The sequence below is a fragment of the Nannobrachium achirus genome (assembly GCF_963921795.1).
Source record: "Nannobrachium achirus genome assembly, chromosome: 3".
NCBI classification, from domain to species: Eukaryota; Metazoa; Chordata; class Actinopteri; order Myctophiformes; family Myctophidae; genus Nannobrachium; species Nannobrachium achirus.
In genome coordinates this window covers 75,713,367-75,739,333 of record NC_137812.1, presented here as the reverse complement: position 1 = coordinate 75,739,333, position 25,967 = coordinate 75,713,367, and the positions used below count along the sequence as shown (strand labels likewise).

Below are 25,967 nucleotides of genomic sequence, written 5' to 3'. Positions count from 1 at the left end.
TATGAGGCCACCCACGCGTCTGTACGACAAACGGTTCATGAGATATAGAGGCACTTCCTGTTTGGCGAAGGGCACTTCCTGTTGCACCAATTAAGGTCAAGGACTCCTAATCAAGTAATATGAGGCCACCCACGCGTCTGTACGACAAACGGTTCATGAGATACAGAGGCACTTACTGTTTGGCGAAGGGAACTTCCTGTTGCACCAATTAAGGTCAAGGACTCCTAATCAAGTAATATGAGGCCACCCACGCGTCTGTACGACAAACGGTTCATGAGATAGAGGCACTTCCTGTTTGGCGAAGGGAACTTCCTGTTGCACCAATTAAGGTCAAGGACTCCTAATCAAGTAATATGAGGCCACCCACGCGTCTGTACGACAAACGGTTCATGAGATACAGAGGCACTTCCTGTTTGGCGAAGGGCACTTCCTGTTGCACCAATTAAGGTCAAGGACTCCTAATCAAGTAATATGAGGCCACCCACGCGTCTGTACGACAAACGGTTCATGAGATACAGAGGCACTTCCTGTTTGGCGAAGGGCACTTCCTGTTGCACCAATTAAGGTCAAGGACTCCTAATCAAGTAATATGAGGCCACCCACGCGTCTGTACGACAAACGGTTCATGAGATATAGAGGCACTTCCTGTTTGGCGAAGGGCACTTCCTGTTGCACCAATTAAGGTCAAGGACTCCTAATCAATTCATATGACGCAACCCACGCGTCTGTACGGCAAACGGTTCATGAGATATAGAGGCACTTCCTGTTTGGCGAAGGGCACTTCCTGTTGCACCAATTAAGGTCAAGGACTCTTAATCAAGTCATATGACGCCACCCACGCGTCTGTACGACAAACGGTTCATGAGATATAGAGGCACTTCCTGTTTGGCGTCGGCCGCCAGGCGGCGCAGTGGCACGGCCGGCTCCGGGGCCCCGAGCCGGACGTGTGGGTACCGGTCCCGTCTCGAACGGTCTCTCCTAGCCCGAGTTATGGAAGTTTATGTGCGCTGCAGTGGCGGCGCGCCGCCGCTAGGCGGCGCTATAATTTTGCGGGGGTCCCTGGGCCCCCTGGAGGGTGTCCGTGCGGGTTAAGTCCCGGATTTCCCCAAAAAAATGTCGGCCCTCCCATTGAAACCATTGTAGAGCCGAACATTTTTTAAATACATGGGACTAGATAGCAGGGGGTCCGCTCGGGGTCCCCAGGGCTCCAGGGGGTCCCCGGGTGGTCAGACCCCGACTCCAGAGGCCCCTCGGTCGGCCGCCGGCCCCTCGCCTCTGGAGATGAAGAATTACTATTAATATTAATAATAATAATGGTAATAATAAAGTCGCTTATAATAAGCAGACATGGCAACAACTGGGTCTGGGAGGCCTGTCACTCAACCGTCAGACTGAGTCTCATAAAGTCACTGCAAAACAGATCCACTGTAAAACAGATCCACTGCAAAACAGCTCCCCCTAGTGGCGGAAAAAAAATCCTCACAGCAGACGTGCATGATCTGTGGATTTATATGATGTGTATTTGTGATTTGTATTTGTGTTTTGTGTTTGTGTTTTGTATTTGTGATTTGTATCTGTGTTTTGTGTCTGTGTTTTGTGTCTGTGTTTTGTATTTGTGATTTGTATTTGTGTTTTGTATCTGTGATTTGTATTTGTGATTTGTATTTGTGTTTTGTATTTGTAATTTGTATCTGTGATTTGTATCTGTGTTTTGTGTTTGTGTTTTGTATTTGTGATTTGTATCTGTGATTTGTATCTGTGATTTGTGTTTTGTGGATTTGTATTTTGTGGATTTGAATCACAGATAAAAATCAGAGATGCAAATAACAAATAATAATACAAATCACAGATACAAATCACAGATACAAATCACAAATACAAAACACAAATACAAATCACAAATACAAATCACAGATACAAAACACAAATACAAAACACAGATACAAATCACAGATACAAAATACACAAGAATCTGACCTTGTGAGTTTCAAATCTGGGCATGTGAGTTCAAAATGTGGAAACACAAAATTTCAAAAATTACAAAACTGGAGGTACGCATTTGTGAATTATGAGACTGTTCTGGCTCCATAGGAAAGGAACTGGTTGGAATAACGTGTTCCTTCCATGTGCTACGTCCACTCCAAACCAGGGAAATCTCCACTGTCGGGTGAAAAAAAGCAACTTGGGCTCCTCATGCATAGAAGGAAGCATGAGGTCAGTCTGTTGTCTCCCCAGGCGCGGCAGAGGGAGAGCAGAGCACAGGATTACATAGGCAATTGGCACTGGGTGAAAAAATGGGTCTTGAACATTTTTAATAAAAACGAAACAAAAAAAACAAGTCACAAAAGGTTTCCATTCTAATTTCTAATACAAAGTCAGGAATGTTTATACTTAAAATGCCAAATGCCCTTCCAGTGCTTTATTTCAAATGTTTTCAGTCCGAAACATCACACTAATCATCCTCGTTGTTGTTCATCCCTGCAGGTGCTGTCAGCTCCAGTAGCCCCTCCCCCTGCAGCTGTAGCCCCTCCCCCTGCAGTGGCTCCTCCCCCTCAGGAGGTACTGGCCCCTCCCCCTCACCGCGAGGCTGAACGCCACATGTCTCCTCTGGTGCACAGCGAGCCTCCTCCACCAGGGTGAGGCGCTGTTCACTCATTATACCGTAACATTATTACAAACATAGACCCTCCAGAAAAACGCAGGCTAAAATCCTTGATTTATGCAATGAAATATGTGGGTTTATTATGTAATTTTATGTGCTGAAATTGTGGGAAGTTTAAAATCGCTAAATACCGTATGCGAAATGTTACAAAATATGTCTGATGTTTGCACGGAAATATGTGATTAAGCGTGAGTAAAAAATGTTGGAAAGAGCGTGGATGACGCTGTTGAAATAATGAGGGGGATAAGAAAGACATTTCAGTTAATTTCATCCAGATTATGCAGAGATTATTGCATTATTTGTTTTAATTGTCATACTCATAGTGTGTGTGTGTGTGTGTGTGTGTGTGTGTGTGTGTGTGTGTGTGTGTGTCACAGGGAGACGGATCCGGACCCCACTGTGATGTCATCAGACTCTGCAGACCGCAGACCCAAGGTCAGACCTGACCAGTCAGAATACACTCACAATCTTACAATAATAATATTAATAATAAACCTTTATTTCTATTGCACCTTTCCAAACTGGGTTACACAGTGGGTTACAGAGGACACACAACAGCAATTGGACAAAGAACAAAACGCACAAAAGTTAAAAACAATGCAGAAAACAAAGCAGAAGTAAATACTTAAAGCTATACTGTGTAAGTTGCTCAACTAGTGGTCAGTAGCAGTAGAGCAAACCGCGGTCGCGTCTGCTTTTTTCGGCCGTTTTTCGCCGCGGACCGGGCATTCAGACCACCGCGTCCGCCTCGCCTCGCCGAGATCTATCCATAGAGGTCTTTCGTGTCCCTCTACGAGCCTCGGTTGGGGAGATACATGCTAGACTCCTAGCCCAGTGTAAACACTGCAGTGTACTTCCTGAAGAGCTCAGCAGTGTATGATCTGGGCTTTGATTGGCCGGTAGGGAGACACGTGTACAGAATGATGCATATGACGTAATTTTGCCGGGAAAAACAGCCCCGGTCACGGCCACCAGGGCTCAGTAGAACACATATAAAGAAAAGGCTTTGGGAGCTGAAATTAACAGAGTGGGGGTTCTAAAACTTTAGCGATTTAATAGTTAGGACAATTTTAAGATATGTTTTATAAAAAAAAGTTACATAGTATAACTTTAACTTCCATAACAGTAGAAGACCAGTGCAAGTACTAGGGCATTCACCAAATATTGGAATATCAAAGTCACCATTCTAACCTGACTTGCGCCAGATGATAGCAGCAGTGCGTATTGCTCTGCTTACTATCCATCTGGGATTGCTCCGGCAGACTCGATGTAAGGGGCGGGCCATTTTTTGAAATTATTTAGCAGGTGATTGGATGGGGCCGTCTGTCTATCACAGTCTGGGAGTGCCAACTCCAACCACTCATATTGGCCTGTCTGCATGACGTTGCACCCAGAATCTGCCTCCTGGGTTTCCACGTGGTCTGCAGTCAGACTCTATTGGCTCAGAGCCGCTCAGAGCCCGCCTGTAGCTGCCGCTGATTGGTCCGGCCCGGGGCTTTACGAGTGTTATCAACTCTCACCGAGAGATCTCAGATGGTACAGTAGAGCGGTAGCCTACGCACTACTGCCACCATCTGACGAAAGTCAGGTTATCACTATTCGACGTTGTTCAGCAAAGTTTCTTTTTTTTTTTTCTTTTTTCTCTTTAGCCCATTTAGGCCTAACCTATAGTTAGGCCTAAATCAGACTAAAATGTGTACCCGGCCTGAATGGGTTAATACATCTATAGTATATAAAGCTTGGCTAGATAGGAAGTCATAAGAATGAGTTGTCAATGCCCCTGGTGGATGAATTTGTTAATGCTCTATACCAGGGGTTCTCAAACCTTTTTAGGCCGTGACCCCCAAAATAAACATATTTGAACTGGGGACCCCCACCCTGACAAGCACTTGGAATTGTAGATATTACATTTAATGTGACTCGGTTCCAAGGATAAATATTGTGAAAATAACTGTGCGTTGCGAGGCGTTGTGAGGATGTAGATCTGCTATTTTCACAATGTTCGCCTCTTGCTTACTTAATATTTGACAGTTTGGCCAGTCCTGTCGAATATTCCACTATTCGAATACTTTGAGGTGAAATTATTCGAATACTAAAAATCACTATTCGTGAATGCCCTAGCAAACACATCAAGGTTACAGTGATGAGGGATTAACTGCTAGTCTGTAGGAATGGGTTTTGAGGAGAGGTTTTAAAACGGGGGACCTGTCTCAGTGAGGCGGATCTCCAGGGGCAGGGCGTTCCACAGGGTATTAAACTGACCTGCTGGAGTGTCCAGGAGTGCTTTGTTTGCAGATGTCAGTGTATGTGATGGTGAATGGCATACAGTCAGACACTGGGTCTGAGATGTAGGCAGGGGCAGCAGTAGGAGTTTAACATTTATTCTAAAATCCATTGGCAGCCAGTGCAGAGATGCTAAGATGGGTGTGATGTGATCGTATTGTCTTGACCTTTTTGTGTTGATTGATTATTTTATTAGACAAAAATGGAGAACAGTACAAGTATAGTCAATACAATAGAAATGTAGTACAGTACAAGTACAGTTTAAGGAAAACTTTGTTTTTTTTACAACAAGGGTTCATATTTTAGATTGTAATTAGAGAAGAAAAGAAAAAGTGAGTGTTAAAATGTTTTAATTTGCTTTGTTCTATCGTTTTATCACGTTTACCGTGCTAAAATATGGGGCATGCGTACGCATGGGGGCATGCGTACAAGTGGCTAAATATGTCTTTTTAGACACAAAAAGCCAGCAGTTTCTTTATTGCTATTTACAGTAACACTTCCAGCCCCCATAAGTCACATGCAACCATGAAAGGTTGCGTTGTATCTTGGGAATGGGCTTATTCTGTGTAAAATTACATATTTAGCCACTTGTACGCATTCCCCCAACCACTGAAATAAGAATCTCTAAAACAATAGAAAGAAGTAAATTAAATCATTTTAACACTCATCTTTTATATTCTTTAATTACGATCTAAAATATGAACCCTTGTCGTAAAAAATCAAGTTGTCCTGCCTTAAAGGAACATCCCAAATAAGACCTTTACGGTCTTTTTTACGTTGAAATCCCTCAGTATGATAAACTCTATAAATGACTGAATGCTACTGTAATCACATAATAAACCTTTGCTCTTCTCTGATTGGTTCCCCAGAGCTACCACATGATGGACCTCCCACCGCCTCACAGAGCCCCCCACCCTGCAGGTAACGTGATTGGTCCTTCCCTGTGTCAATCAGACCAATCTATTGATTGATCCTTCCATATATTGATCACAACAATCTAAAGTCCTTAAAAACTGAATGAAACTTCAGTCCATTCAACACCAAAGAGCAAAGTCAATCCACCGTCAACACAGACCTGCCAGCGGGCCTCCACCCACAGTTTGATGATAATATGAAGGGTGGATCATGATTATTGTACAATATAATATTATATGTTATACATTATAATATTATACATTATATTATACAGTTGTGCTCAAAATGATTCAACCCCCTCTGACAAATGTGTTAATTAGTGTAGCCACTGTTCCTTTGACTTAGAACTTGTGAACTACTGTATGCTCAAAACTGTACTTTTTAGAACATTCAGTGCCTTTTGCAATTGTTTTATATCCTTTTCCTTGTTTTTACAAAGCAATAATCAATTCTCTGAACGTTTCTGACCATTCCTTAGACTTCAAAACTGCTCTAATCACAGTCAACAAGTCCACACACTTCTATTCATGCACATCTGATGCAACTATTTAAGCCCATGATTAGTTGATTGCAGTTTTAAGGTGTAATTAAGAGTGAATAATTGAAAGTGAAAGTGGCAAAGTGGTGTGTTTAAGTGTCTTTAATCTATTAAATGTAAATGATAACATGGACTCCTAGGTGTTTAATCTATTACATGTACATGATGACATGTACTCCTAGGTGTTTAATCTATTACATGTACATGATAACATGGACTCCTAGGTGTTTAATCTATTACATGTAAATAGGCCTGTCCTCTAAAAATCGACGAATCGACGCGTCGTTTTAAGCCCCGCGAATCGACGCCAATTGTTTGAGTCGAAGCGAAAATATATATATTTTTTATATCACCAGTTAGCCTACTGCGGTGCACTGCTGGACTGGTGTCATGTACTTCCAATGAGAAGTAGCAATTGGCGAACAGTTATTTATTGTCTCGCACCAGCGTAGGGGTGAAAGTGAGACAGAACGGCCAGAACGGTTCAGAACCGCCGCTTCGTTAAAACATTCGGAGCCGGGGACGGTGTTCCGTTAAGAGGAGGAGGCACGCTGTCAAAATCCCATATTAAATAACCTCCTGCCACAGCACAAACGCACGTCCACGAAGTAAACAATCTTCTTAAGTCAAATTAACATACACAAGTGTAGGCTACAAGTTACATTTTCTAATTAAAGTGCTTCTGAATTGTTCCAGTGTTGTAATCCATGATGAATGATTGTGTTTCGCTGTGTTTGCGTCCATGACATGTCCACACTTCTGGCTCTAGCGGGAGCTGTGCCTCCACCTTTTTATGATCCGTGTTCTGAAATGAATCCGTTCTCGACACTGACTCATTACTCTGTCAGTGCTCTGTGTCCCGCGACTGCGGACTGGATCCCATCGTTCATTTAAAAGAGCCGTTCAAGAGAGCGGAATCGTTCGCGAATGTCTCATCTCTACTGCACGCTGCCGAGAGACGGGGCAGAGTTGAAACAGCGGAGATGTTTTATTTGTTTTAACGGTGTGTTATAACTCTATGGTTGTACACTGCTATGCAGATAACATTTGTGCTCGCGCACCGATATCACCGAAAACACAGTGTATTCAATTAATCTCTTAATGTATTATTGTATTATGTTGACGTGGTTTAAAGCAACACTTTTGTTTTTTTTTTTAATACAAAGTAGACTATAAAACGATTCGTCGACGCGTCGGATTAACCCCCGCGACTCGAATCGACTCCATAAATCCTGAGTCGAGGACAGCCCTACATGTAAATGATATCATGGACTCCTAGGTGTTTAATCTATTACATGTAAATGATAACATGGACTCCTAGGTGTTTAATCTATTACATGTACATGATATCATGGACTCCTAGGTGTTTAATCTATTACATGTAAATGATAACATGGACTCCTAGGTGTTTAATCTATTACATGTACATGATATCATGGACTCCTAGGTGTTTAATCTATTACATGTAAATGATAACATGGACTCCTAGGTGTTTAATCTATTACATGTACATGATAACATGTATTCCTAGGTGTTTAATCTATTACATGTACATGATATCATGGACTCCTAGGTGTTTAATCTATTACATGTACATGATAACATGGACTCCTAGGTGTTTAATCTATTACATGTACATGATATCATGGACTCCTAGGTGTTTAATCTATTACATGTACATGATAACATGGACTCCTAGGTGTTTAATCTATTACATGTAAATGATAACATGGACTCCTAGGTGTTTAATCTATTACATGTACATGATATCATGGACTCCTAGGTGTTTAATCTATTACATGTACATGATGACATGTATTCCTAGGTGTTTAATCTATTACATGTAAATGATAACATGGACTCCTAGGTGTTTAATCTATTACATGTAAATGATATCATGGACTCCTAGGTGTTTAATCTATTACATGTACATGATGACATGTATTCCTAGGTGTTTAATCTATTACATGTACATGATATCATGTATTCCTCGTCTCTCTGCTTGTCCAGGTCATCAGCCCCGCCCCCAGCACCACGGCCCCAGAGGACCCAGACACTGGGAGAGGTAATTAATTAATTCATTACATCATTATTATTATTGTTATTATTATTAGGAGAGGAATGCATCATTATTAAATGGTAAGTGGTGCATTTCATATAACGTCCAAGATAGCCTTGCGTAGCCAGACTCTATCACTGTGTGAATATGAGTCTGGTACTTCTATATGGACATTTTATTTCCAAGGAGTGGGTTAAAACATTATGTCTCTGGACACAGTTGGTTGGACCAGGCCAATACTGGGACCTGATTGGCTGTCTTAGAACACGGAGGGTTCCCAGTAGGATCCCGGGCTCCCCTGGCCCCTTTCATTCCTGTATTCCTTTTTTTATATTTTGAAGTCGGTAAATACAGTCCCTTGCTCGTCCGTTGGGTCTCTCTGATACGCAACGCTACCACTGTCTGGTCTCGGACGAATACAGCGTCGCTCAGATGATGTTCAGATTCTTTAAAGATACCCAGAACTGCACTAGGAGACCGCGGAAACGGGTGCGAATCGGCGATGCCGTTACATATTATTAATTTATCTGTGAAAATTTTTGCAGCTTTTTCCAAACTCTCTCGCTTCCCCATTACGTCACATGTCTCCCCCCCCCCCCCCCCCCGGTGTGGTTGGCTAGCTAGTAGCAGCGTGTCTCAGTGTGTCTCTGATAGATCCAAGTAGTCTGGGATCACTTCACTTTTCGGGCTTGTAACCGGTCTGGAGCGGAAACCACTTTACGTCATGTTGTAGTACTCAAAGGACTACAATTTGGCCGGAACTATCCACCGGAATCAGTTTTAACCCAAAATAATTCCCCTGCGCTCAAGGACATACTTTTAGGGCCTACCTAATAAACTCCTTGATGCGGAGTAGTTTTGCTTTTGAAAAATGTGTTTGGTATTTGCATCTTTTAGTCCAACTCGTAGCGACTGGCAAGACTACACTAGGCTACTGGAGCATTTTAATAGGGATTGGGGAAACAAACCAGGGGAACCAAATCAAAGCGACGCCGCTTCTTCTAGTGGTTTCCGCGCTTTAGGCGGAAACCAAACGGTCTGTTGTGAACGAACACCAGGCTTTCTGGCGAGGTTAAGATCCAAGTAGTAACGCATAGCCAAGTTATAGATGTTTAACTCTCCAGATGTAAAATTAAATATCTATGAAATATATATATAAAATGAGATATCTCACTGGATTAGATTAATCAATCATATCATTCTCTCTCTCTCTGCAGACCGTTCCGCCCCCGGACGGACCACCCGCCCCCCCGCATGCCCAGCGCCGGCCCCCCTCCCCTGGGCCACGCCCCTCCCCCCTCTTACCCCGCCCCCTCCATGTACGCCCCGCCCCCACAGCCCTACGCCATCCCGCCCTACTCTGGAGCTCCGCCCCCCGGCCTGGTGGCTCCTCCCCCCGCCGTGAGCTACGCCCCCCACCAGGGGCCGCTCTACCCGCCCGGCCCCCCCGGCCTCAACCCCCCTCCCTGGGGGGTCCCCGGACACCCCCCCCACCCCGGGGGAGGGGGTCCCGGACAGCCCCCCCTGCTCCCCCTGCCCCCGCCCCTCTCTCAGCCCCCCCTGCTGTCCAAGGACGAGTACTACAGGCAGAGACACCTGCACCCTGATGAGTGAGTGATTTATACTGTATATATACTGTATATATACTGTATATATATATACTGTATATATATACTGTATATACCCCTTGATATATATCTAGTTTATTATTAGTACTACAGGCAGAGACACCTGCACCCTGATGAGTGAGTGATTTATACTGTATATATACTGTATATATATACTGTATATATATATATACTGTATATATATACTGTATATACCCCTTAATATATATCTGGTTTATTATTAGTACTACAGGCAGAGACACCTGCACCCTGATGAGTGAGTGATTTATATATTATATATATATTATATACTGTATATACATGTATGAGTAGCTTTATATGTTATATAAATATATTATATACTGTATATACATGTATGAGTAGCTTTATATGTTATATACACACTGTATATACACCCTGACAGTGTATTATTAGTACTACAGGCAGAGACACATATGCACTCTGATGAGTGAGTAGCTTTATGTGTGGTTTATCACTGTCGGGTGACAAGAAGCGACTTGGACTCCTCATGCATAGAAGGAAGCATTGATTGAAGACTATTGTCAGTTTGCATAGAAAAAGGTACAGTTTAATGACGGTACAGTTCACTGGTACAAGGTCTACTAAAAGGAGATCCATGAAAAGACTAAGCTTATTTCCACAGGAAACCATTGAAGTATCTCATATAACATTGAATGACAAACGGATAGAACACAGTACTATGCAGTAGATATAGTAAAAAAAAATAAATAAATAAATAAACAGTGCAAAAAATATATAGAAGGATCAGGGGAGGCTGGGCTAGGTTTGTTATTGCCAGTTGTGAACGGCTGCCGCCTGTAAGTGGTTTTTCAGGGTGATTTTAAAGGATGCTAGGGAACCACACTCCTTTAAGGCCTTCGATAGGGCGTTCCACATTTTGGTTGTATAGCATAAGAACGAGTTTGACCCTTTGTTTGAGTTGACTTTGGGTTGAACGTGATCAGTGGCGCTGCCTCTGTCAGGTGAAAAGAAGCGGCTTGGACTCCTCATGCATAGAAGGAAGCATGAGGTCAGTGTGATGCTCTCCCCAGGTTGGCAGAGGGAGAGCAGAGCCCAGGATTACATTAGATAATTGGCACCGGGTTACAAAATGTGTGGGATGAGATTTAAAGATTTTGACTGGATCCTTGGATTACTGTTCTCTGCTTCCATTAATCTTCTGTTAACTGTGTGTGTGTGTGTGTGTGTGTGTGTGTGTGTGTGTGTGTGTCCAGGGTAACCTCCAAGCTAGATGAGTTCACCAAGGACTTCCATAAAGAACTGATGAAGTACAGGAACGCTCCTAAGAGGAGGAGACGGTCCTACAGCAGGTAACCTAAACATGCACACACACACACACACACACACACACACACACACACACACAAACACATCTTACTCCAGGTAAAGTTAACTTTCAGCAGCTGATGACACCAATGTAGCTGTGACTCAGGAATGGTCATCATACCAAAATATAATCTACAGATATATTCTCAAAATTAAGTAACCGTTGCCACCTTTCGTTATCCCGACATCTCATCTGGCCCATGGACTAACACTAGGCCTGGGGCGGTATCGACATTTTGTTACCGCGATTACCGTCTTCCCATTTACCGCCGGTACTGCGGTAATTACCGCACCCCCGTATCTATTAATTAAGGTTCGGCGATAAGCCAAAATACTGCCATCGTCTTCCCAAAAGTCACCTCTCCACAGCCTGACTGCCCGAGTTATACTTCTCCGTACAGCACAGCGGGTCTGGCTTTGAAAGGAGCAGATCTACAAGTTCACATCGCATCCGCGACGCGTTCTGAGCTTTTAGATCTGCACTGTCGGGTTACCATAGTAACGTAGGCTAGCTACTTGGGCTTTTCAGACACAAACAGCTGTGTGAACAAACCAGAAGAGGAAGGGTAGTCAGATCGTGTACAGTGATTCTGTAAACTCACGTCACGTCTCAACTCTCAAATCGCAGTGATTGAGTGCTGCTAAGCTAATCCATTCCGTTGTGTGTCTCTCTTCCATTCCATTCCAGGTCCAGGTCTTACATAGAAGCTAATCCATTCCGTTGTGTGTGACTCTCTCTTCCATTCCAGATCCAGATCTTACAGCCGCTCTCCGTTCAGCCGCTCTCCGTACTCCAGGTCCCGGTCCCGCTCCAGGTCTTACAGCTACTCTCCCAGCCGCTCACGCTCCAGGTCGCGGTCCCGCTCCCGCGGGCGAGGCTCCTACGGACGCTCGCCGTTCCGGCGCTACGGCCGCTCCCGCACGCGCTCACGCTCACGATCCTACTGCTACCGCCGCTCGCCCTCACGATCCCCCCCACCCTACCGAGGAGGTGAGAGACACTGCACTTTATCACTAATAACATGTTTTATTGTGTGCTCGCTAACAGGTGAGACCAGTATGTTATACCAAATCTTTATAGGTCAAGTTTATTCTCCTAATTTCCGCCCGGTCCTTTAAAATAAAAAAAACAGCTCAGTGGACCCCGTTTGGGTCATATCAAAGACTAAAAAATGGGACCCAGTGCCTCCCTGCTTGGCACTCAGCATCAAGGGTTGGATTGGGGGTAAGTCCCTGCGACATACTAGCGCAGGGCTTAAAGTTCTCCGTCCTGGGGACGGATTTCCGTCTTGAGGAGTCCCTAGGGGCTATTTAAGAGATCAGAGCAGATTCGCAAAAAAATAAAAAAGTCGAGCCATCTGCGCTAATTATTTTTATAGCATCAGTTCCACTGTTGTGCGGTACAGAGTGCTGGTGTGTCATGTACTTCTAATTCAGTTCAGTCCAACTACTTCCTGTAAGTATACTTAAAAATAAAACCAGTAGACGTGACTTGACTGTTGACTTGATCAGATTACGGTAGCTCTTATTTTGAAATCCGCTCACTGTACTGAGAGGAAATGGCTCTGTTTGTTAGCAAGGTTGTTGCAGCTGTACCGGGAAGCTAGTAGCTACGACAATGCACAACAAAACATCACGTGGATTACTCGCAATAGTTTGGCTAAAGTTCATATTTATCATAAGAATAGAAAATCATGCTCCTATGGCTTAAACGATGTACACCGTGTGTTAAACTTTTGGGACCTCCGCTCCGCTGCGCTGGTGGTGTTATTATGTCATGCTGCAAAGTAATGGGCGAATTGAGACGTCGCTCTCTATGTATGGATAGCAGTGTCCAAAAGAAATCACAGGAATAATGGAAGTCACTGGAGTTTTACGCCATGTAAACAGCAGGTAGGCTATATTATCTAAAAGTGTGTTTACAGAGAAGGCAGCCGTAATTGACAATGCAAAAGTAAATTTCCGTCTCGGGATTTTTTTTTTGCTTTAAGCCCTGCTAGCGTCATGTCCAGGGGGTGTACTTGTACATCAAAGCTGCCTCACGCTACAGAAACAGGAGATAGGCTCCTGCCCTATGAGACTCATGGCTCGGCCCAGTCATATGGGACTCATGGCTCCAAGGCTTACTTACCATTAAAAGATTTACTTACCTTTCAAAAAGAAATGACTGTGAAATGTCTCATTTTCATCTGGACAAGTGATTTCTGTAACCGGACAAGTGAAAGGAAAATGTACTTGTCCTCAAAACGTTCATGTTCCCTGACTGTGTGTATAGCCTGTTGAGTTGTTTTAAAATGAGACCCAATGGAATCCATTTAGTCTGTTTTAGTGCCCATTTAAGACTTTTAGGCCTAGAATTATTGAATGCTTTAACTAGTGAAAAATAGTAGATATACAAGCTTTTATATCTGCTATTTTTTAATAGTTAAAGCATAAAAATACTCAATAATGTGTACCCGTTCTAAATGGTTTTAATGTTTTCCATAATGCTTCTCTTCTCTTCTCTCTCAGGAGGGGGAGGGGGAGGATGGGACGACGGGGGAGCGGACCGCGGACCCTCGTATCGCTCGGGGTCTCGCTCACGGGAACGCTCACCGGGGGGCTTCAGGACCAGAAGCCCCGGGCCGGGGGGCCGCAAGCCCCCACCCAGGTACGCCCTGTTAAATGAATTATTACGTTAAATAAATATGGATATGGATAAATCCATAACCAAAATAAGACTCAGAGACAATCTTAGATTGTTGTATTTTGGAGAGAGCAGACAAAGAAGACAAACAGTGAGCTACCATCGTGGCAGCTTGCTAATTCTCTCTTCCAAAGATGATGGAAGACAAACAGTATATAAAGAATACAGCATATGACAGTTAGATCATGGGACTCATTGATTGGTTCCCAGATCATAACAAGAAGACAGACACGTATAAGGTCCTAGTAACTTTACACTAACCAGATCATAACAAGAAGACAGAGACACGTATAAGGTCCTAGTAACTTTACACTAACCAGATCATAACAAGAAGACAGAGACATGTATAAGGTCCTAGTAACTTTACACTAACCAGATCATAACAAGAAGACAGAGACATGTATAAGGTCCTAGTAACTTTACACTAACCAGATCATAACAAGAAGACAGAGACATGTATAAGGTCCTAGTAACTTTACACTAACCAGATCATAACAAGAAGACAGAGACATGTATAAGGTCCTAGTAACTTTACACTAACCAGATCATAACAAGAAGACAGAGACATGTATAAGGTCCTAGTAACTTTACACTAACCAGATCATAACAAGAAGACAGAGACATGTATAAGGTCCTAGTAACTTTACACTAACCAGATCATAACAAGAAGACAGAGACATGTATAAGGTCCTAGTAACTTTACACTAACCAGATCATAACAAGAAGACAGAGACACGTATAAGGTCCTAGTAACTTTACACTAACCAGATCATAACAAGAAGACAGAGACACGTATAAGGTCCTAGTAACTTTACACTAACCAGATCATAACAAGAAGACAGAGACATGTATAAGGTCCTAGTAACTTTACACTAACCAGATCATAACAAGAAGACAGAGACATGTATAAGGTCCTAGTAACTTTACACTAACCAGATCATAACAAGAAGACAGAGACATGTATAAGGTCCTAGTAACTTTACACTAACCAGATCATAACAAGAAGACAGAGACATGTATAAGGTCCTAGTAACTTTACACTAACCAGATCATAACAAGAAGACAGAGACATGTATAAGGTCCTAGTAACTTTACACTAACCAGATCATAACAAGAAGACAGAGACACGTAAGGTCCTAGTAACTTTACACTAACCAGATCATAACAAGAAGACAGAGACATGTATAAGGTCCTAGTAACTTTACACTAACCAGATCATAACAAGAAGACAGAGACATGTATAAGGTCCTAGTAACTTTACACTAACCAGATCATAACAAGAAGACAGAGACATGTATAAGGTCCTAGTAACTTTACACTAACCAGATCATAACAAGAAGACAGAGACATGTATAAGGTCCTAGTAACTTTACACTAACCAGATCATAACAAGAAGACAGAGACATGTATAAGGTCCTAGTAACTTTACACTAACCAGATCATAACAAGAAGACAGAGACACGTATAAGGTCCTAGTAACTTTACACTAACCAGATCATAACAAGAAGACAGAGACACGTATAAGGTCCTAGTAACTTTACACTAACCAGATCATAACAAGAAGACAGAGACATGTATAAGGTCCTAGTAACTTTACACTAACCAGATCATAACAAGAAGACAGAGACATGTATAAGGTCCTAGTAACTTTACACTAACCAGATCATAACAAGAAGACAGAGACATGTATAAGGTCCTAGTAACTTTACACTAACCAGATCATAACAAGAAGACAGAGACATGTATAAGGTCCTAGTAACTTTACACTAACCAGATCATAACAAGAAGACAGAGACATGTATAAGGTCCTAGTAACTTTACACTAACCAGATCATAACAAGAAGACAGAGACATGTATAAGGTCCTAGTAACTTTACACTAACCAGATCATAACAAGAAGACAGAGACATGTATAAGGTCCTAGTAACTTTACACTAACCAGATCATAACAAGAAGACAGAGACATGTATAAGGTCCTTAACCAAAACCTGGTCTCCTATACTGTAAGTTCAGACAGTAGTTCACAGAATTTAACATATATGGTCATATGAGCCTCATACACAAATCATATATTTATGAATCATAAACATATCCATCAGGCCCGTCTCCCAATATATTAACCACATTCACACTTATTCAATTTCAATTCAATGGAGCTTTATTGGCATGAGAAAACATATGTTTATATGTTTATATAAAACATATGTTTATATCGCCAAAGCACATGTCAAAACATAATAAACTGTTCAGGGTTCCCACAGTCATGAAATTCCTGCTTGGAAATATTTTTAAATTAGATTATTTTTTTCTCCAGTACTGGAAAATGTTTAGAATTGATCATGGGTCCTGGAAGGTCCTGGGAAGATATTTGGCTATGCATTGTTTTTGGCTATTGGTTTTGTTAATAAAAACATTTTGTAAAAAATCTTTAACATCACAAGGTAACATAAGTAGTTTTTTTTTGCTTAACGGGTGTGATTGCAGCCCAAATGTATGTGACAAAAACAGATCTACAATCACCGTTAACACCATTCTATGTTTTATTTTTGTTACACTGCCTGTCTTTGGGCATTGCTTAAAAATGACTGTTGTAAAAGGGGAACATATCTTCAGTTGAAGGGGGTACAGTCATGGCTAAAAGTATTGGCACCCTTGCATTTGTAAAACAGGAAAGAAAATCTTTCGGAAGCTTGGCAACATCCAGTATTTGGTTTACAAAGGAACACAACATAAAACTATAATAAATACAGTATTTGGTTTACAGAGGAACACAACATAAAACTATAATAAATACAGTATTTGGTTTACAAAGGAACACAACATAAAACTATAATAAATACAGTATTTGGTTTGCAGAGGAACACAACATAAAACTATAATAAATACAGTATTTGGTTTACAGAGGAACACAACATAAAACTATAATAAATACAGTATTTGGTTTACAAAGGAACACAACATAAAACTATAATAAATACAGTATTTGGTTTACAAAGGAACACAACATAAAACTATAATAAATACAGAATCCTAGCTCATTCTACACAGAAACTTGCATAAATACTTAAATACACTGTAGTTGAATTTCAAGCAGGCTGTTCACCTGGAACTCACATGTGGTCCAAGTTGACTTTAATCTAAGCACTAATCCACCCAGTTTAAATGGAGTAAAGCCTCATTCTGCTGTATTGTTTCACACACTGAGGACCAAATGAAAAAGGAGAGAATTGTCAGGAGGTCAGAGGTCAGATTGTATCCATGGACAATCTGAAGGCTCCAAGTCCATCTCAGAGACCTTGATGTTCCTTCACTGAGCTCAATCTAGACCAGGGGTCTTCAACGTTTTCAGGCCGGGGACCCCCAAACTGATGGGGAGATGGAGCAGGGACCCCCTACCACCTCGTAGCGTGGGGGGGTCGGGGCTACGACATATTTTTTATTTTAAACAAGTACAAGTTACAGCGAGCAGTGTGGGCCATACCACTACCATTTCTAAACATACTACTTATTAACTGAGAACAATTGTCAATAATATCAACAATCTGTCAATTGCATAGTAATCATGTATTCAAGCCATTCAAAATGGATAGAATCATCACATAAATGTGGAAAATGGCAAAAAAAAACATTTTTTTTTTCTTTTTTTATCAAGCACTAATTTCACGGACCCCCTGCAGTACCTCTGCGGACCCCCTAGGGGTCGCGGACCCCCTGTTGAAGACCCCTGATCTAGACCATCGTGTGTTGTGCCTTTTTAAACAAATGCAAGGGTGCCAATACTTTTAGCCACGACTGTACAGCACGCGACTGCAGTTTTCCCGGTGAACCTGAGCACAACGGTGGGGGCGGGGGAGTGTGGGGAACACACCACTGACTATTGCTGATGATGGAGAGGTTATATAGCTTTATGTTTTGAGAGGCACTCTTGCCCATTTCATAAGAGACTCATCGCCAATTGTAAGATATTTAAAAGTTATTTGGGGACATGATGATGATGATTCTTCCCACTACTAGACTAAGGATTTATATCGTCTGTGTTATTGTTTATGTTTATGTTTACAACCACATTTATTCACGTGTGGCAAGTTCGCGGTTCCACTAGTTTTACTAGTAGGCTAGTGTAGGCTTAGAAGCCTTTTCAGAAGTTAATTTAATGTTTTCCATTTAATGATTTCCTTTATCCTCATCTAATCTTGCGCTAATGCAAGCAACTGTTTTCGCCAGGTTTTAAGGTCTTATTTTAGTTGTTTCTCATAAGCACGCAACCCTCCTTGCCCATCGGCCCCCACCGTTGTGCTCAGGTTCACCGGGAAAACTGCGGTTGCGTACAGCACTGTGTAAACGGAGCTATGTCACCTTGAGCCCAACTAGGCCTGTCTCCAAGACATTTACCACTCTTTACCACTCACCATTCATCACTCTTATTCAACCCCCCCAGGGAGCCCTACGATGTCAAAGGTCAAGGTCAGGCGGGGAGCCCGGGGGGTCAGGAGCGATGGGAGAGAGACAGCTACCGACAGTGGGAGAGAGAGTACCGAGACTGGTACAACAAGTACTACAAGGACTACGACTCCCAGAATGCACCGCCCCTGCACCACCACCACGGCCGCATGAGGGGCAGCAGAGAGCGAGACCGCTCGCCCCCGCCCCGAGACTACCCCTCCCCACCACAGGTAGGCGCTGTCACTACCCCTCCCCGCCACAGGTAGGCACTGTAGACACTAGACTACCCCTCCCCACCACAGGTAGGCGCTGTAGACACTAGACTACCCCTCCCCACCACAGGTAGGCGCTGTAGACACTAGACTACCCCTCCCCACCACAGGTAGGCGCTGTCGCCTTACTTTGAACCCGGAGACTGTAGTGGGCCTCCCGGCATGTGCACTTAAAGGACAACTCCACCCTAAATAACATCTAGGTTCATTTTCCTACTTATCCCTCTAAGGCCCAAATATAGAAATACTTGAAATAAAAAATTGAAAAAAAATCTGATGGTGTTGTAGGAGTCCTAATAAGAGGAAAATGTAATGTTTTTTTTTTCAAAACAATGTTTTTGTAAGGTTTTAGAGCCATAAATCATAAATCATAAATCATGCTCTAATTTACATATGGGGGATATTTTTCACAATAATAACATATGTACGTGTTCTAGACATTCTAATGATCACCAAAAAAAATAGTACAGGTATTTTACTTATGTTTTTGTGAGGAATAGCTTCCATGAAAAAGTGAGATGTTGTTCACCAAATCTCTGGAATGTCAGCGGGTGTGGCGGGTGTGAATGTCAGCCCCTGTGGGGGGTATTTATATGCAAATATTGTGGCCAATGGCATTGTAATACTAAACAATAGAATCCAATGGTGATGTTTAGGTGGTAGGGGGAGCTAAAATAAAATGTTTTAAACCTTTTTTTGGATAAAATACAAACGTTGTAATATTACAACAGTGGGCCTTAGAGGGATATCCTAAGACTGTCCATGGGGTCTGATACAAAGGCACACGAGCGGAGTGGAGCGGTGACTAAAGCCGCTCCGCGCTCCAGAGGGCTCTTGTCCCACTCGCTCGTCACTCTGGTCGGCCGCTCCGCTCCCCGCCGCTCCGTCGCTCACCTTGATTTTCGCATTTCTCACTCCGCTCCACGCTCCGCTCAGGGTCGTCAATCAGAGTCAAAAAAGTAGTTTGCTACCATGTCTGAAACATTTTCTCCTTTGCCAGTGTGTTCCCAACACAAATGGCTGCGCTAACGTGAGCCTCGGCTTTGATGGAGACTTGGAGAGCTTTCCACTCGCCACTGTTTTGTTGGAAACATGCGGCGCGCGGCCCCAACAGGATCGGCTCGGAGCGGAGGAGGGTCGGCGCTCAGACCCATTATAAAAGTCTCTCGCTCAAGCTCAACTAAAAAATGTCTCGCTCCGCTCGCGCTCCACTCCGCTCGTATGCCCTGGTCTATTAGGCAGACATGCCCCTGTTGTCCAGTTTCCCCAGCAGAACCCAGCAGCTCTCATAGCATAGAGTGGAGCCTATAAGCCTATCACTTTTACTCTATTTGTTGTGATCAAAATGATTCCCCCCCTGAATGTGTTACTAGTTGTCATTACAAACACATCCATGTCTTGGTTGTCAACACAACCCATCACACACAATCTCATAAATAATGTTTTTGGCTCAGCATGCTGCACAACTGCCAATCAAAGTGACTGTACTGGCCAATCACAGCGTGTCTTTTCCGGGACTTGGCAAAACACCGAACAGCCTAACGTTTGTTTACTACAGCGGCTTGTGTGGGACAACCAAGGAATGGACCGCAACAAATAGCGTAAAAGTGATAAGCTTATTAGGCTCCACTCTATGCTATGAGAGCTGCTGGGTTCTGCTGGGGAAACTGGACAACAGGAGCATTTCTGCCTAATAGACCCCATGGACAGTCAAGTTGTCCTTAAAGCCAAATCTTTGTCACATCTCTATAAAGTTTAAAAGCTAAACAAATGCATCGCCTTCTATTCCCGGGGCTTAATGAGTTAATTATTATTTTCCTTTCAGGGTCGCAGCAGAGGGGGGAGGGGCGGACGGGGAGGGGAGGAGCGAGGAGCAGGGGGAGGCGGGGCTTCCCACCATCACCACGGCAACCACCCGCCTCCTCCCGCTAAGAGCTCCGCCCCCAAGGCGCTGAAGACCACCAAGAAGCTGAAGAAGAAGAAGACGGGGGAGGAGTCAGAGGTCCAGGGGGCGGACCGGGGCGACGCCACGCCCGTCCGGGACGAGCCAATGGAAGACCAGCTGGGGGAAACCCCGCCCCTAAGCTCCTCCTCCTCCAAGGTAAGGACGTTTCATCATTATTGTGACCCAAAGAAATCACGATTTACCATATTATCGCCATAATCAAAAAACATCTATTTTCCTGGGAACGGAACATCTGCCCAAAAAATAGCTGATCTACAAGCACACAACATGGTGGCGCGTTGTGAGCTTATAGATCGGCTATTATTTGGCAAAGAGATTTGGTCGAGAATGAAAAAAAAGACTGTATCAAGCATTTGCCCTAAAATCACGCAAATCGGTACACAGTATTTCTACACTCATCTCATCAACATGGATTTTTTCAAACACATTTTTAGACAGTGCTCCTACACATTTTGGCCTAAAATCACGCTGCGACCTGACGGTCGCTGATCTACCGATTAGGGAGTCTTACTGGTATAATATAAGTATGTTTTACCAATATAGGGTTTAAGTGGTACCAGATATGCAGTTGCCAATTCGATTACTATTAATCAATTCATCGTTGCACCACTCCCCAAGGCTCCGGCCCTCGCCAAGGGCACAGGCTCCGCCCCCAAGGCCTCGTCGGGCCGCTCGGCCGCCAAGCCCTCCTCCACGGACAAGAACAAGAAGGACAAGGAGGTCAAGAAGGTAAGAGAGGAAACTATTCATCTACCACAGACTGGGAAAGTCCTTTGTGCCCGTTCATCTACCAGGGACTGGGAAAGTCCTTTGTGCCCGTTCATCTACCAGGGACTGGGAAAGTCCTTTGTGCCGGTTGCTCTCAATACAAGTTATCTGTAACCTTGAACTGCTGTGCTGCCTCTGGGTGACTGATTTCCCCCATGGTATAATAGTGGAAAAATAGCAGATAGCGAGCTTGTAGATCTGCTATTTTAATTGCGACCGGCTGTCTGTCAGTCTGTCACACGTCACACTTTTGCCCTGCTCATATCTCCGCAACCGTTGCCCTGATCCATGCCAAATTTTGCACACACACTCCTTGCCTGCCAAACCACAACCTCCACCCAATTCTCACATGACCGTCTTCTAGCCACCATGAGGCCGATTCTTGCAAAACACATTTTTGGACACTGCTCCTACATATTTGGCCCTAAAATCATGCAAATCGGTACACACTTGGTCTACACTCATGTCATCAAAAACATGGATCTCTCCCATATAGCGCCACCATCAGGCTGATTTTTTTAAACACTTTTTTGGACACTGCTACACATTTTGCTCTCAAATCACGCTGTGACCTGACGGTTGCTTATCTCCCTATTTGGGAGTCTTACTGGTTGATAACAATTCATTATTGATATATCATTATTATATTAGGTAAAGATAAGATGGATAATTGTTGATTGATTATGAATTTATTGCTATTGATAATAAATCTATCTATCTAAGGTGAAGGTGAAGGTCAAGGCGGACGGGCCCAAGGTCAAAGGTGAGAAGGTGAAGAGGAAGAGCGCCCCCGGTGGCCTGAAGAGGAAGGAGCCTTCCTCATCCTCCTCTTCCTCCTCCGCCGTGGCCGCCGCCCCCTCCAAGAGCTCCTCCTCCAAGGTCAGTGTGATGTCACAGTAACGCCTGTCTGAGCGTAGAAAAACCACACCCGGTGTGAAGTGAGCGGTGCTTTTTATGAGTGTATTTAATCTAAGGGATATTTAACTTAAAAAAAAAACATTTGGTCATTGTATCGTCTAATCAGGCTTTTATGAACACCCTGGGCAGATTTTAATTTGCTTGATTCAATATTTAGATATTTGATATTCATTTCATCAGACACTCCGCATCAGGGCCCATTCCTATACAAACCCATCGTAACTTCAAACTCCATGGATGTCCTACTTGTGCACAAGGTGCAAGTTGGCACCGCGACAACTTTATAGACCAAAACTCCCTGACAGTACAAAGGCAGAGCCCTTAGCCAATGAGGGAGCAGCGTTCTTGGTGACATCACCACCAACAAGTGCAACCTGATATAAATAACAGAGCAGTGTAAGGAGAGCGGCATCACGCTTTGATCTCGCCACAGACAGGAAGTGGCGTCGCATGGAGCCTGTTCTCATTCTTAGCCCCGTCCGCCCCCATTTATAACCCATTATAACCCTTTATAACCCATTATAACCCATTATAACCCTTTATAACCCTTTATAACCCTTTATAACCCATTATAACCCATTATAACCCTTTATAACCCTTTATAACCCATTATAACCCTTTATAACCCATTATAACCCATTATAACCCTTTATAACCCTTTATAACCCATTATAACCCATTATAACCATTATAACCCATTATAACCCATTATAACCCATTATAACCATTATAACCCATTATAACCCTTTATAACCCACTATAACCCACTATAACCCTTTATAACCCATTATAACCCATTATAACCCATTATAACCCATTATAACCCACTATAACCCATTATAACCCATTATAACCCTTTATAACCCTTTATAACCCATTATAACCCATTATAACCCATTATAACCCTTTATAACCCTTTATAACCCATTATAACCCATTATAACCCTTTATAACCCTTTATAACCCATTATAACCCTTTATAACCCATTATAACCCTTTATAACCCTTTATAACCCTTTATAACCCATTATAACCCATTATAACCCTTTATAACCCTTTATAACCCATTATAACCCATTATAACCCATTATAACCCTTTATAACCCATTATAACCCCTTATAACCCTTTATAACCATTATAACCCATTATAACCCTTTATAACCCATTATAACCCATTATAACCCATTATAACCCCTTATAACCCCTTATAACCCTTTATAACCCATTATAACCCATTATAACCCCTTATAACCCATTATAACCCTTTATAACCATTATAACCCTTTATAACCCTTTATAACCCATTATAACCCATTATAACCCATTATAACCCCTTATAACCCTTTATAACCCATTATAACCCTTTATAACCCATTATAACCCATTATAACCCCTTATAACCCTTTATAACCCATTATAACCCATTATAACCCCTTATAACCCCTTATAACCCATTATAACCCATTATAACCCATTATAACCCAGGCATTTTCACTGGTAAGTAAACTAAATCACGACTTTTTCCACCTTTTAACGCATTCACGGGCCTCTCCAAGGTAGACAACATTATTAAAAGGGGGAAAAAGACGTGATTTAGTCTACTTACCAGAGAGTGAAAATGCCTGGGTTATAATGGATATAATATAATATATATGGTTATAATAATATAATGGTTATAATGGAGGCGGACGGGGCTGAAGAGCAGCAAAGGCTCGTTAAGAATGAGAACAGGCTCCAGTAAGCTAGGCTAAGCTAGCGACTTCCATAGCTTTCCACGCTTAGAATGGGAGTCAACGGAAGTGTCTTAAGTCTCTCTATCTAGGGGTCTGATAAATAACAACACTCACATGAAATCTATTGTAGTTTTTGAAATATTTAACTTCAAGCTCTCAATGTAGATCTTTATGCCCATACATGGTGTCCCATGTGAGCCCACAATGTTTTGTAGGAAAAGTATTTCTATTTTGTGGTGATTATTTCATGACACCTTTTCATGACTATCATCCTAACACCTCCTCTCCTCTCCTCTCCTCCCAGACCCCCGCCACCTCCTCCAGGACCTCCAAGACCCCCTCCTCGTCCTCCAGGGGGGGGGAGGAGGGCCCCCCCCACCCCCACCACCCCCCCAGCAGCAGGCCCCCCAAACCCCCCCCGGCCGTGAGGACGGCCCTGCTCAAGACCCCTCCCCATCCCCCGTCCCGCAACCTTCCCCCCTATCCCCCCCACCCCCACCCCTCACACCCCCACGCCCACCCCCACCCCCACTCGCACCCCCATCCCCACCCCCACCCCGGAGGACCCCCGCTGGGGAGGCGAGGTGACCTGCTCCCCCCACCGCCCGTCGGTAAGTCAATAAGTCATACGCAAGGGTTAAAGTTCTCAGTCCTGGGGACTGATTTCAGTCTTGATGATTCCATAGGAGCCATTTCTGAGAGATCAGTGCAGATCCTCAAAATAATAAACTATAACTAAAATGCTGTTATAATTTCAAGATCAGAGTATTTGAATTGGCCAGACTAGCATAGAATACAACAGAACTTCAGAAGATACTTCTATCAAATGAAGCATGGATTGGTGCACAGTCTCTATCAAATGAAGCATGGATTGGTGCACAGTCTGCACACACATTCAGTGAACTTCAGGGAAACACCCCAAATATGGGTGTGCGCTGCACGCGCCACGTTTAAAAAATCATACATATTGGGACATGGTCTGAAAATGATCTTCAGTCTTGGGATTTATTTTGGCTTTAACCCCTGCATACGAGATGTCGGTGTCCGAAAGGTGGCAAAGGTTACCATGCATTTTTGAAAAGCTCTATATTAAAGCTATACTGTGTAATTTGCTAAACTAGTGGTCAGTAGTGGTATTGCTTTTTTCGTCCGTTTTTCGCCCGGAGTCGTCGCGGACCACCGGAGCAGCGCCGCAAACCCCCGCGACGATACGAATCCGTGGAGAGGTAGAACGCATGGTAGAACGTAATTTTCTGGCCAGGATTTGGGGATTAAGAGGTTAAGAATCCTTCACCATGGTAAACACTGTAGCTGAGGGAAGCTACTTCCTGAAGATACGGCAGATACGCTGTGATTGGCCGGTAGTGTATCATGTGTGTATGATCCCCGGCCAGGATAATAGAAAACATATAAAGAGAAGTAACCTGACTTTCGCCAGATAGTTGCAGCAGTGCGTGACGCTCTGCCTTACATCTGGGCTCTCTCGGGCACACTCGATGTAAGGGGCGGGCCATTTTTTGAATTTCTGTAGCTGGTGATTGGATGTGGCCGTTTCTATCACAGTCTGGGAGTGCCAACTCCCAACCACTCATATTGGCCTGTCTGCATGACGTTGCACCCAGAATCCGCCTCCTGGGTTTCCACGTGGTCTGCAATCAGACTCTATTGGCTCAGAGCCGCTCAGAGCCCGCCCATAGCTGCCGCTGATTGGTCCGGCCCGGGACTTTACGAGTGTTATCAACGCTGGC

The 25,967-nt window shown here is 43.3% G+C and overlaps 1 protein-coding gene across 2 annotated transcripts in view; it reads left to right on the top strand.

The window, feature by feature from the left end:
• The window catches only part of LOC308281333 (uncharacterized protein), a 97,292-nt gene that overhangs the window by 57,357 nt on the left and 13,968 nt on the right, over nt 1–25,967 (top strand). For both annotated transcript variants that reach the window (XM_080721490.1, XM_080721489.1), the window contains exons 11-23: nt 2,485–2,636; nt 3,040–3,097; nt 5,815–5,866; nt 8,409–8,463; nt 9,675–10,067; nt 11,321–11,416; nt 12,182–12,423; nt 13,944–14,082; nt 18,557–18,791; nt 20,659–20,934; nt 21,418–21,528; nt 22,291–22,446; nt 24,524–24,830. In XM_080721490.1, coding sequence (XP_080577616.1) covers nt 2,485–2,636; nt 3,040–3,097; nt 5,815–5,866; nt 8,409–8,463; nt 9,675–10,067; nt 11,321–11,416; nt 12,182–12,423; nt 13,944–14,082; nt 18,557–18,791; nt 20,659–20,934; nt 21,418–21,528; nt 22,291–22,446; nt 24,524–24,830 — 2,272 coding nt within the window. The remainder of the gene's footprint in view (nt 1–2,484; nt 2,637–3,039; nt 3,098–5,814; nt 5,867–8,408; nt 8,464–9,674; nt 10,068–11,320; nt 11,417–12,181; nt 12,424–13,943; nt 14,083–18,556; nt 18,792–20,658; nt 20,935–21,417; nt 21,529–22,290; nt 22,447–24,523; nt 24,831–25,967) is intronic.